Genomic DNA, 13,218 nt, shown 5'->3' on the forward strand with positions numbered 1-13,218 from the left:
TATTGACAATATTTACTAGAAAGCAAGAAATATGCAATTATTCATCACTTGTAAAACATAACCCTCGCTAGCTACCTTTTTTCTCCATTTTCTGCTTCCCTATTTGTTTCTACAGGTACTCATGAGTAAAAAGTAGTGTGAACAATTTAGAGCATATGTAGCAATTTAACATATGGTCAACCAACTTTTCAAAATTATGCATCAGAACGGGAAGCTATACTAAGCAAGGGACAACACACTCTTAAGGGCCAAATTTGAAGTATTCCTTGTCTTGGTGCTCTTTACAATCTGATCCAAATCATGCATCCTAAGCATTTAAGAATCTGACATTTAACTCCTCCGAAAATGCTCCTATCATATATGAAACTTTGACTTTAGGGAGCTGCAATGCCCTTTCCTGTATTCTTACTCCACTGACATTACAAGTTACACACCCTCAATATCAAGTCAATTTCATAAATAACAGAATTGTTCTTGTGACACTGGGCTTTTTTTTTTTTTATCTTGTAAAGAACAGGTAAAAGATTTTAACTGTCAGAGATTTTAACTGATGAGATTGAAGTTGCTTCTAGAATGATAAACCACTCCAATTTTGTTCCAGAATACCACATATCACCCACAACATAACACTGCCTCAGTCTGTCCGAAGAAGTGTCTTGATGTACTTAACATTTTTGTACATTTTTCAAACAGGTCTTTGCATAGATGCAAAGACCATACTGTAAGATCTCATTCCAAAAGTTCCTTTTAAGTAACTTCCTATTATGATTTATCTTAATACATCAGTAATGGTATCTAGAAGACCACACTTTCTTCCCTATATCATATAAGTCTTTTTCTTCTTACCAGGTCACAAAGGTAGGTGTTTAATGTTAATCTCTTTTTTTGCCTCTTTTCTTTCTGCTCCAGCAGCATGTTTTCATAGTTTGAAAAGTGCCTCTTTACCAAAAGTCTTCCTCAGAAATACAGCAAAACGCAAAGTTGATGGAGTTCAGCTGTTGGTCCCTATATCACTATCCAGGAAAAGACATTTCAGGTAATATGTGTAGGATTAATCCTTCTGCTCCTAAGAAGGTAGACAAGGAAGTGGTATCTTCTAGGTTCTCAGAACCTCAGTCTTTCCACAAACATTCTTTATTCTTTGTCATTCCTGTTACTTAGTGACAGAATTCCAGAATCTTTCTGACAAAGTTGGAATATGCCTACTTCCAATAACCAACCAGTTTGGCAAGCACAGCCTTCATCTCCTGCATATTTCTCTCCTACAGGTATTTTCAGTTTCATCTTTTTCCTTTGTTCTAGTTTGCTTTTCAGTAAGACTCATCTCTTCGGCTTAGTCATCCTTTAATTTTAGTCATGGGCTGAGCTCTAGACATGCAAGTATAGCTGTAGAAGTATATCGCTTTTAAAACTATTCAGCTGTCTTGATGCTCTTCAGTGTTGTACAAACTCCTTTAAGGACATTTGTGCTTTAAGTCATTGAAGTGCAGAGGATAAAATAAATTCTTTTCAGTGTCATACTTTTCAATAGTTTAGGTAACTTCGTACTGAGGAAAGGATATATGACACACACTGTTAATTTAAAAAAAAATTAAGAGCTTTTAATCATTTTATAATATTCTGACCTTTCTGGGAAGGCACCTGGCTTCCAAGCCTTTCTGTGGTAAAATTATAATAATCTTTTTCACAATGACCAAAACACAGACTTCTTACTCTTCAGTTCCTTACTGACCTATTTTGAACTTCTGTGAGAAAGATTCCAGGAATGGCTTTTTTGTAAAATGGCATACTTATTTGACATTGTATTAGTTGAATGGGTGAAATAAATGAATTACTTGGGTATCTTTTGTATTGCCTGCAAACAGGATATTTTGCTTTCACAGTTTAATTTTTCCTTCAGCTTTAGTATAAAATGCTATGAGACTCCAAATTAATGTTTAATCCTAAGAACTGTAAGATGAATTGGGCTAATAATTATTTCCTAACTTCCTCAATCACTACTATAAAATGTGTGTTATCAAACTGATCCAATATTTCATTTCTATTTCCTTATTTGCATACTATCACTAGCTTGCTAAAGATCTTGCTAACTTCCCACTGATGCATGTCATCTTTCTCACCTTGTTCTTACAGACATACTTCTAATCCCAATCAAAATTCAGGAGTTCAGATGTTTTGTGTTGTTGTTAATTGCACTATTGTTTTAAATAGTGGATCTATTTCTTATAAAGAACACAATCCATGGTATTTGCATAAGACTTTTTTTTCTCTTTTTGTGAATATCTTGAACTTATTATTTATCTTTTGGACCAATTTAAGTTAACTTGATTTCCGTTTTACTTCTGCAGTTTTTCATTGATTCTACCCTGCTGTTCCCATCACAAGAATACTGATAATTGATAGCATAAAATATAGAAGGAGATCAACAGACAAAAAGACTACGAATTTGCTTGATTTTTATTGCTCTGTTTACTACAGGATTATTGGGAATATCAGCAGCAGTTAACTGACAGGAATTCCAAACAGGAGACTCCCAAGTAATCCTTTAACAGTACTTCAACAACAGAGAACCAAATCCTTTGAAATCATGGGCAATTCATAAAGTACAGTGACCTAGGCAGGAAGTGAGTTTCATAGGACCAGGCCATTACAGATATCAAAAACAAGCAAGCAAACAAACAAACAAAAGTAGATACCTATCAATGCCATGAAAGAGCCTGGATGTACTGGTGAAACTAGAGTATCATTCCAGGTGTTGACAGTTTGGAATCATGATAAAGCAGGATCATTTCTGGAAGTGCCATGGAGCCTCATAGTACAGAATTCTGGATTTTGGGGATTCTCATAAAAATGTCCTGACAACTGTTTTGAATCTGCTTCTTTTTTTGTGTGTATCCTTTCAGCTAAATTTATAAATTATATTTTGCCTTCTAAATGAATATTTGGTCTAACAAACAAAATATCCTTCTAAGGTATACAAAAGCCCCCATAGAACATGCAAAAAACCTCTTAAAATTGAATTAGTAATTACTTATTAGCAAGTTGGACAGACTCTTCCTGCTTTTTTCTTTTTTTTTCTCTCTTCTTTTGAAAATCTAGTCTTACTCCAAAAGCAACCATTCAAGCTTAAGAAGCAACACTAGGAATTCACCCCTCAAAGTCAATCCAAACCATACACCCAGCCAAACACCAAGAAATCATCTGACTAAATGTCATGTATACTGCAAATATCTACATCTGAGCTAGTGACCCTAGGCTCATTTTTTACCCATACATTTACGTTTCCAAGGTACAACTCACCTCACTCTAAAGTAGCTATCTAAAATAGGTCCAATGAACTATGCCCTAGAAGACATTTAAATGTTTTATATTAAAGCAAATTTCTCCCTATATGAAGAAGAAAACTTGATTTTACTTCATGTATCAGACAACGGGGAAATGGAAGTAGCTTCACTCTTCATGCACTTGTGTATAGTATATTTTTCTTCACTGGATGTAATTTTACTCACTGCATGAAGACAGTCAGATCTAAAGATTTTACAGTAAATCTGGTACATTGACAATTCTCACAGTTTTCTCAAGTTTATAGAACAGGAAAATTCTGCTTTGTTGGTAATAGCAGCAAAGTGGAAGGGTTTTCTATCCAGGGTGTCTAATTGTAGTTTCAAGGTACTTCCTATGGTCCCTGTCTTCACAGGATGGCGTGCCAGCCAATTTTGAGAAACACTTTATCTAAACATAAAAAAGTCATCATTTCTGTAACTGGAAAATAAGTTATCAGTAAACTCTTCTACACTGAAACATCTTATGATGGCCAATATCTTTTGGTATTAAAAGCCAGCACTAAATGCAAGGGTGCTCACACAGCAGTTAGTTAGAGAAGACTTAAGCTGAAGCTTCTGTAGTCCCTTTGCTGCCCAACCCCTCCATGAAGTGACCTTGCTCATTTTCCTCTTAGGAGTCTGTTTCCTCTCAGGTCCACTCTCTGAACTTGCTCACTGCCACTCTGACATAAGACATTTAAATGTACTCTGTTGAGACTTTTAAATGTACTCTGTTCTGTCATTTCTGTATGGCAGTGTCATATTTCTTCTCTTTGGTTATTATTTGGACTTTTTGGCAGCAATTATAGGTGAAAAACATAGGAACATTAAATGACATCAATAGGAACACACACATATTGCCAATGAAAAATGAAAAAGTGAATGAATGTTAAAATAAAATTTCATATCAGAATAGGCTTATAAACAGAGGTGTTTGTTTTTTTTAAAATCTGTCAGCAGCTACCTTGGTTAAATAAATTAATAGTAAATTTCTGCTATTGGGTAACAGGAAGAGAGAGAGAGAGAGAAACATTATGAACAAGTGTAACACAACCAGTGCTGTGATATATTTAGCAAATTAGCAAAATTTAGTCTCATGTATTTAATATGTAGTGGAAAACTGCTGTGCCAGTGGTCACTTTTTCAGCTGGAGGTATCAGTTTCTTCTGCTTTATTCTTAATTCTTTCTGTAAGTATTAGTAACATTATACAGATAAAGTGCAATTTTTGACTCTGGCAAGCTTCTCTGTTCTAACTTTTACAATGTAGAAATATTTCAAGTTGCTATTAATATGAGGTATGTCCTTTATATTTTCATATATCTTTCTGCTAGGTGAAAAAAATTGATGTAGTGAAACTGCTAACAAGCTGAGCCTTTGCATCCATGGGCAGGTGATGAAAGCCACCTCATGTCTAAAGCATCCCCAGGTCACAGCCGTCACACTCACTGCAATTCATTGCTGTCACAATCTGCTTTCCCTGCTTGTTGGTGCTCTCCTCTTATTCATCCAACTCATATATCTAAACATTCCATTATAAAAAGACATGTAATGTTCGTCTCATGTTTGAAAGGGCACAACACTCTTCTGAAATATAATTCCGAAGATTTTAGAGCTCAGAGTTCACTGCCAAATCTAAGGTGTTGCTTTGTAAGGCTTCCCTTGTAATTGTCTTTGTCTCATCTCCTGAACATACAAGGATAAAATGTTTGGTTAGTACATGAACTCAGCTTTATTCCAACTTCTTATCATGAAGAAATGAAATATTGCCCAGTAATAGAAAGGCATTTGAAGCTTTGTGAGTTTAAAGATAACAGCACTAACTGTGAACTCGGTGAATTGGAAGGAAAGGTCAGCAAGTCATCTACCGTGGCACTGTTCACAAAGGCAATTCTTCTATCCAATGAACCAGGTTGTTTATAATCTGAAGACTTAGATTTTCTAAGACTTAATTTTGTTCTTTGTCACTTAATTAGATAAGGTTACTATTGATTTACTTTTCAGAGTAGAAATTTCTCATAGGTATTCTAACTTTCAAGCAGAGTTTAAACTCGTAAACATCTTGTACTCTAATTTCAAATCTACGCTCTCATTTCAGGTTATAACTATGAACTCCAAGATGAGTGATTCACAAACTTTTCAAATCAACTTATGGAAACATTATTACCGAGGAAAAACATTTAAGTAAAATTAGGGTTAAAAAAATGAGCCAGAAGATAATGAAAACAAAACAAAAAAGTCTAAAAAATGTGGCAATTAAAAAAAAGGAAGATATGATTCTAACAACAAACAGTTTTGTGAAAGAGAGCAACTGTACTATTTATCCATTCCTGTAAAAATAAAGAGAAAGGAGGTTTGACCTTCTCACTTACATCTATCCTCTAAGATATTTATTTTGATTGTGCTATAACTTATTATTCATAAACTTTACATTGCCAGTGCAAGGTTCAAAAAGTATGCTGATTAGAGAGTTTCCTGCTCAACTACTCAGTGCATATAATTCAATGGACACTAAAATCACAGCCTCTGACTATGCCTAGTGAGGAACAGGTAAACTGCCAGTGACATTATGTCCATGCTCATGGGAAGAAAATCCCCCTAACAATGACCTCATGCTTTTATGTTGCTGGGGTTTATGTTTCAATCCTGATCAGTATTAAAAAATAGGAACATAATTACTTGGCTGTGGTATCTCTATCCACATGACCATATTCATCTGCCATAGACAAAAACAGAGGACATAAATCTAGACGTACGTTGTACAACAAAGGGGCTGAGGGAAAGTTCCTTTGCCCTTACAATATCACTGAAATAACTATGTGCAGCAAGGTCTCACATTCAGAAGTGAGTTCTGGAAGGCAAATTTTGTGTTTATGTATTTAGCTGTAGTACAAATGTATTGTGGGCAATATGTCACAGGCCTTGACTGAAGAAGCCACAGCAGCACTTAGATAGTGTCTCCATAAGGTTCTGCCTAAATGTCCCAAAACTCTAACTTAATCGTGCAAACTCAAAAAATGCATATTTCACCCTTGAGTGAGCACTTTTCTAAATAGAACTTAGGTTAATTTGGCCATTTAAAAACACTTCATTGTAAATCCACATCTTTTTAATTTACAGTTATGTGCAAACCAGATGGGAACACAAAACCTGGTTTGTTAAATAACTTGCACAAGATATTATGCCAGGAGCTGCGCAAAAGTTGGCAGCTATGATAAAGATTTAATTAGCATGAATACAGGATAGCTGAATTTTCAGAAATGACAGAGATAAGTAGTGTAGATTATTAATACAAACAAATGCTTAAATATGCAAGATTTAAAAAAAAATTATGATTTTCTAGTTACAAAGTGCTGCTAAAAAGTTTCAAACAGAGAACCAAAAATTGCTAGGTACTTTCAAAATCTCACCTAGATTATAAAGAAACTTGTTAAGAAGTTAAGGAACTCTAAGATAAGGAAAATTTTCTGGTATGGCACTGCCTATGGTTAAAATAATATACATAGTCACATGATGACAGAGTATCCCTTCAGAGTCCAATGCTTTTAAACCTACTAGACAGGTTTAGATCAGATGAGCCAGAAGTACTTCTCAGTTAAGTGCTTCCTGGGTCCAGCAATATTCCCATAATGTGCTGAGTTCTGTGAACACATCAGGACCTGCTTTCCGCAGAAGGAAAACTTTTTTACATAGCGTAAGAGCTATGTTGTACTTGAAATCTACCCGATTTTGATAACTTCAGACAAAGATCAGGGGTCACATTGGGGTGTGGTCCCATAGACATATTTAAATGTAGGCCACTTACTTAGGCTACTTTAATAACTATAACTAGCTTGTAAATCAACTTTACAAGCTCGAAGTCAGCTTGTCAAACTTTAGAAGCAGAAGGTTACCAATGCTCATGAAGGTCAAATTTTGTACTCTTACAAGTGAAATCAAATAGCTCACAGAAAATGAAAGAAGGGAAAATAGTAGGGAAAATAGTGAAAACAAAGTTTTGTTGCCATAGTAATTCGTATTTGTCAGGTGTCATTTAGCATGTGCTCCATCCCAATCTTCATTTTTTAGATACCTCTGTAATACCAGTGGTCACTGTTCCAATTAAGAAAATAAATTTAGAATTAAATAGAGCACCACGTATGTTCCAGAGAACTTTAGCATCATGTAACTCTTACTGAATACTGATCAAGTGAAAATAGAAAAACAAAGGTGCAGATATCATCATATAATCGAACAGTTAGTTAGCAGCAGAGTGTTTATATTCCTGAGATAAGGGCAAGATGGACATAAGGGTGGAATCTAGCCTTGCTGACATAGCACCTAAAGAAACAATTCTTCTCAAACCAATGTCTTAACTCCCCATGTCATCAAAGGTGAGAAAGGGATGCCACTGAAGGCCTCCAAAGAAGATCCTACATTTGAAAGTGCAGGTACGCAAATTAGGCCATCAGACCATATTTTTCTAGGTCAACAGCAACATAGATTTATTGACTTTTAACTGAATAGTTCTTTGTGATTCTGGGCTTGTTAGGTTAAAGAGGACAGGAGCACAAGCATGTTCAATGTCCTAATAAGACCTCTTCACTCTGCTTAAATCATCATGAACATCAAAACTTTTGCAACTCTTGATTTGCAAGTCCAAGAGATTTTAAGTTTCTCCATTTTTTGTCAAAGGAATTGCATTAATGGACAGATTTCCAACACAGCACTAAAATATCAAATAACCATGCAAAGGCATGTCTATTTCTAACATGTGAATGTTACATAAAAGCACAAATATTTGTGTACTTTCTGTATCTCATTTATTAGAACTAAAGAAGTGTAACAGGTAAAATGTAGGTATCCGAATAAATGTCAAATCAAATTTTAAGTATCTAGTGGTAAGGGAGAAATGCCTTTAAAATGAAAACAGATCATCTTCAGTCAGAAGGAGAGAAGACTCCATGCCTCTGCTAAATACCTCTATAACCAGACTAATTTTGTTACAGGCAGCAAACAAAACCTAAAATGAATAGACAATTTCAGATATCAGATATGTCTGAGATATCTCTACAATACTACAGTTCTGGCCTGCAGATTACCAGGTCTGTTCTGTGCAACTTCATTCCATTCTGTTCCGGGATTTGGCAATTTAGGTTCTGCAGAGGTAAATAAAGAAGCCTTTCAGCCTTCTTCAGATAATTTGCAGCATTTCAGTTCAAATGCTTAGATTTAGAAGTTGGAAGAACAGTCTATTCTAATTTAAGCAAGGAGTAATTTCTTCCTTGATATCTTGAGGAATGTTGCCATTAGACTACAGACTATGAAATATGAAAAATCAGAAAGCTGTGTATTCTGCATGAAAATGCTTCAACTTGAGCACTGTTTTAATACTGATTTAGAGAAGGGGAGGAGAACTGAGAAGATAAAACTGGCCACCAGCGGGCTACTGTGTTCCCAGAGCTACAACAGTTGTGTTTCTTGACTTTATGACATACCTTATAACATTTGACACCTACCCACCTTTATAATATTTATGACAGCTGTGAGTGTGCTAGAATTTTGTGTGGGTTTGTTTTTTTTTTTATATAGTTACCTTAATAACAGATGTCTCAACTCTGGATGGAGGACTCTGCACTTGTGCTGCTGCCGCCATGTTGGCGATGGTGCTAAGGTGATTCATCTGGCTCATTGCCATCGTGACAGATGCTGGAGGTAGGCTCACAGGAATTAAGGGGTGGGGCATCATCATAAAAGGAAGTTCCAATCCTGGTGGGGGAAACAAAAAAAAGGGAAATAGGTTTATGCATCTTTTTAAAACATTGGGGTTTTTTTCTCCTGATGGACAATATTCAAGTGATGAGTGACGAGATGGTACACATTGCAGGACAAAGCAGGTATATGTCAGTTCTCTTCTGGGATATGCATGGGTAAGTCACTAGCAACCATGGAGGGTTTCTAGCCACAAGGAGAGGCTATTAGACCTCTTAGTTTGGTAATATCACTGTAATGTATGATAACATTGCTAAGCAATGGCTGTTTATTATCTTTTTTAATATCTGCTGTAAGGTGCCTTAGCAATGCATTATTATGCCACTGATGCACAGGTTAGCAGTTATTTTAAGTATCAATTTTATTGTGTATGTATTTGTTCTCTATTGTCTCCGCTTCCTCTGCTTAATACTTTAAAGGAAGTATTCCAATGTTCCCCACATCTTTGATTTTTCATAGCCTATTTATATAAACACAAAATAAAGACAGGAATTGGAAAACTGCTGATGTTAGTGCTGAAAGATGTCAACCCGTACCATTTGGCAGAAGGTGGTTCTGTTGAAGAGGGTTGAGAGGATGGCTAACTGGAACATTATGCTGTCCAGGCAAGTTGGGGTGGTTAACAGAGGCCTGTGATCCTTGGGTGGGGGGAGACTGAAGTTTTTCTTTATCCCAAGAACCATCACTGCTGCCTGTGGGGAATGAATATAAATTATTTGGTTGAAGGAAGACTCCAAATTTTCAGTGTCTGAATTTGCAAGCAAGGCCAGCAATCTAACCTTTTTTGCAAGTGGCAATTTTTATTCTTTTTTTTTTTTTCTTTAATATGTGGGTTGGGGGAAGGACTTTTGGTTTGTTTGGGGTTTTTTTCACCCTAAGAAAAAGATATGTAAGGATAACTTTTTAAAGTTAACAGTTAAAACACAAACCTAAAAGTATTACAGTTGTCCTCATTCACATGAACTTTGTGTTTGATGTATATTTTACATATACTTGTGCCATTCTTAGCAAGTAAAATTATATACTGCATTTGTTTTATATGTGAGAGAATATTTTTGCCTGCAAAATGTCTAAAAAAAGAGTATTGCCTCTTATGCCAATTAAAATTTAAACTACAGTCATATTTCTTCTTGTATTTGTAAATAAATAAACATTATAGGAAGTAACTAAAATTTTAATTTATTGAGGGCACCAACATGCATGCACATGTGCTTGGCTGATGATTCTGTTTTGTATATTCAATTTTTATTTCATATTATTAATTAAAAGGTAAGGGATTATTAATCGATTCCTGCAGTCTTCTAGTACTGGAAAGGACTAATAGCAAGGAACAACGTGGACCATTAAGTGTTGAGACAAGCAATAATTCATATATTTGAGAAATACCCTTTTTCACTACTGCAAACCTCCTCATAAAAAATACCCACATAATTAAACAGAAGGATACAATTAAAGGACAATACTAAAAATTAATGTAACCATATTAATTTGCACATTTATATATAATGAAAAGTTTAAACTCTTCCAATCTGATGACTTATGTTATTCATGGTGCATATTTATGTGTAATGCTGAGACTAAGTATATGTATGTTTACACATACAAAGTAATCTATACACTCATTGTATGAGTTTATTTACCATATGCAATCAATAAACAATGTTTGAATATATTAATAAATATGTATATATGCATGCATTCTCAGCAGTATTAATATATCCATCAGCAATACATGATTGCTTCCTTTTTCATATAGAGCACAATTTCACCCTCCTGACTTTGAAAGTTTCTACTTTCAGTCAAGACCTATTTAATCTATACTCAATTTGCATATTTCTGAATGTTTTTCTATGTACATCTTACTTCTTAATGAACAACAGGGCCTGAAAAACAACAGGACTGATACCACCTCGTCCTTCCTTCAGTAGAAACGGGATTAGCACATTAGTCTTGACATTTTTTAACATCGTTTTCATGGGATGACAAAAGCACAAAAGTTGGTAGAATTCCAATTTAATTTCTCTAGATCTATTAAAAACCTGATTGTAAAAGCTGTACAACATAGTTTATAATGAAAAATACTCCATTATTGCCATGATTTTCTTTCCCTAGTTACTTCATGAAGACAGTTAAGGCTCAATATAAATTCTAACTCATTAGCTCAATACTGTCTCAATCCCAGTGTAAATTGTTCAGAAATAGGTAATGAAAATTCAGTCCAAACTCTCCCGCAATCAAACAAAGCAATTTTATGAAACAATGAAAAGAATCAATTATATGAGATACTTTTATTATTTTACAAGAAATTGTCACAACCTTTATGCAGTGTACATAGTTGAACTGGTTAATACATGATTTGAATCTCATCACCTCTGATAAGTGAACATGTTTTCTTGTATTCTGAGAACTCAGAGACTCTCAAAAAACCATGAACCTACTTTCAAACACATAGATAATTGAAGGACCTAAATCTTAGCTAGAAAAAATATTTTTTCCTTCTGATTTTATTTTCTCTAATTTTCTGCTTTTTGCCACTGTGGCATACATATTTCACTTATTTTGAGTATACTTCAAATATGACTCTGGAAATAAGAGTTAAACACAAAAAGTGAGTTAATCTCACTTAATTTTAGCCAAAATGTAGGTGTTGATACAAATTCAACAGAGAAAGACAGGTAGTTCCAAATGGTTATTCATCCTATCTTAGGGCATATGTCCATAAAATAATAAAGCCAGTTTTATGACACTTCAGGCTTCATTAAAAAACAACCACTGAAATTCATAGAATCATAGAATCATTCAGGTTGGAAAAGACCTTTAAGATCATGGAGTCCAACTGTTAACCTAGCCCTGCCAAGTCCACCACTAAACCATGTCCCTAAGCACCATGTCTACATGTCTTTTAAATACCTCCAGGGATGGTGACTCAACCTCTTCTCTGGGCAGCCTGTTCCAATGCTTGACCATCTTTTTGGTGAAGTTTTTTCCTAATATCCAAACTAAACCTCCCCTCATGCAACTTAAGGCCGTTTCCTCTTGTCCTGTCACTTGTTACTTGGGAGAAGAAACTGACCCCCCACCTCGCTACAACCCCCTTTCAGGTAGTTGTAGAGAGCGATAAGGTCTCCCCTCAGCCTCCTTTTCTCCAGGATAAACAACCCCAGTTCCCTCAGCTGCTCCTCTTAAGACTTGTTCTTTAGGCCCTTCACCAGCTTCATTGCTCTTTGGACACGCTCCAGCACCTCAGTGTCTTTCTGTAGTGAGGGGCCCAAAACTGAACACAGGACTCGAGGTGCGGCCTCACCAGTGCCGAGTACAGGGGAACAATCACCTCCCTGCTCCTGCCGGCCACACTATTTCTGATACAGGCCAGGATGCCGTTGGCCTTCTTGGCCACCTGGGCACACCGCTGGCTCATATTCAGCCGGCTGTCAACCAGCACACCCAGGTCCTTTTCCGCCAGGCAGCTTTCCAGCCACTCTTACCCAAGCCTGTAGCGTCGTGTGGGGTTATTGTGACCCACGGGCAGGAGCTGGCACTTGGCCTTGTTGAACCTCATACAATTGGCCTTGGCCCATCGATCCAGCCTGTCCAGATCCCTCTGTAGAGCCTGCCTACCCTCAAGCAGATCAACACTCCCGCCCAACTTGGTGTTGTCTGCAAACTTACTGAGGGTGCACTCGATCCCCTCATCCAGATCACTGATAAAGTTATTAAACAGAACTGGCCCCAATACTTGTGACTGGATGCCAGCTGCATTTAACTTCATTCACCACAACTCTTTGGGCCTGGCCATCCAGCCAATTTTTTACCCAGCAAAGAGTATACCCATCCAAGCCATGAGCAGCCAGTTTCTCCAGGAGAATGCTGTGGGAAATGATGTCAAAGGCTTTACTAATGTCCAGGTAAACAACATCCACAGCCTCTCCCTCATCCACTAAGCAGATCACCTTGTCACAGAAGGAGATCAGGTCAGTCAAGCAGGACCTGCCTTTCATAAACCCATGCTGACTGGGCCTGATCACCTGGTTGTCCTGTACATGGCCATGTAATGGCACTCAAGATTATCCACGCCATAACCTTCCCTGGCACCGAGGTCAGACTGACAGGCCTGTAGTTCCCCGGATCCTCCTTCTGGCCGTTCT

At 36.5% G+C, this 13,218-nt stretch overlaps 1 protein-coding gene across 1 annotated transcript in view; it reads right to left on the reverse strand.

Moving 5' to 3' along the window:
- DACH1 (dachshund family transcription factor 1) overlaps positions 1–13,218 on the reverse strand; it is a 219,333-nt gene that overhangs the window by 106,899 nt on the left and 99,216 nt on the right. Inside the window, exons 4-5 of the mRNA XM_010575249.1 lie at positions 9,610–9,765; positions 8,898–9,070 (exon numbers count right to left, since the gene is read on the reverse strand). Of these exons, the coding sequence (XP_010573551.1) occupies positions 8,898–9,070; positions 9,610–9,765 (329 nt within the window). The remainder of the gene's footprint in view (positions 1–8,897; positions 9,071–9,609; positions 9,766–13,218) is intronic.

The sequence above is a fragment of the Haliaeetus leucocephalus genome, unplaced genomic scaffold (assembly GCF_000737465.1).
Source record: "Haliaeetus leucocephalus isolate CR32 unplaced genomic scaffold, Haliaeetus_leucocephalus-4.0 Scaffold462, whole genome shotgun sequence".
NCBI classification, from domain to species: domain Eukaryota; kingdom Metazoa; phylum Chordata; class Aves; order Accipitriformes; family Accipitridae; genus Haliaeetus; species Haliaeetus leucocephalus.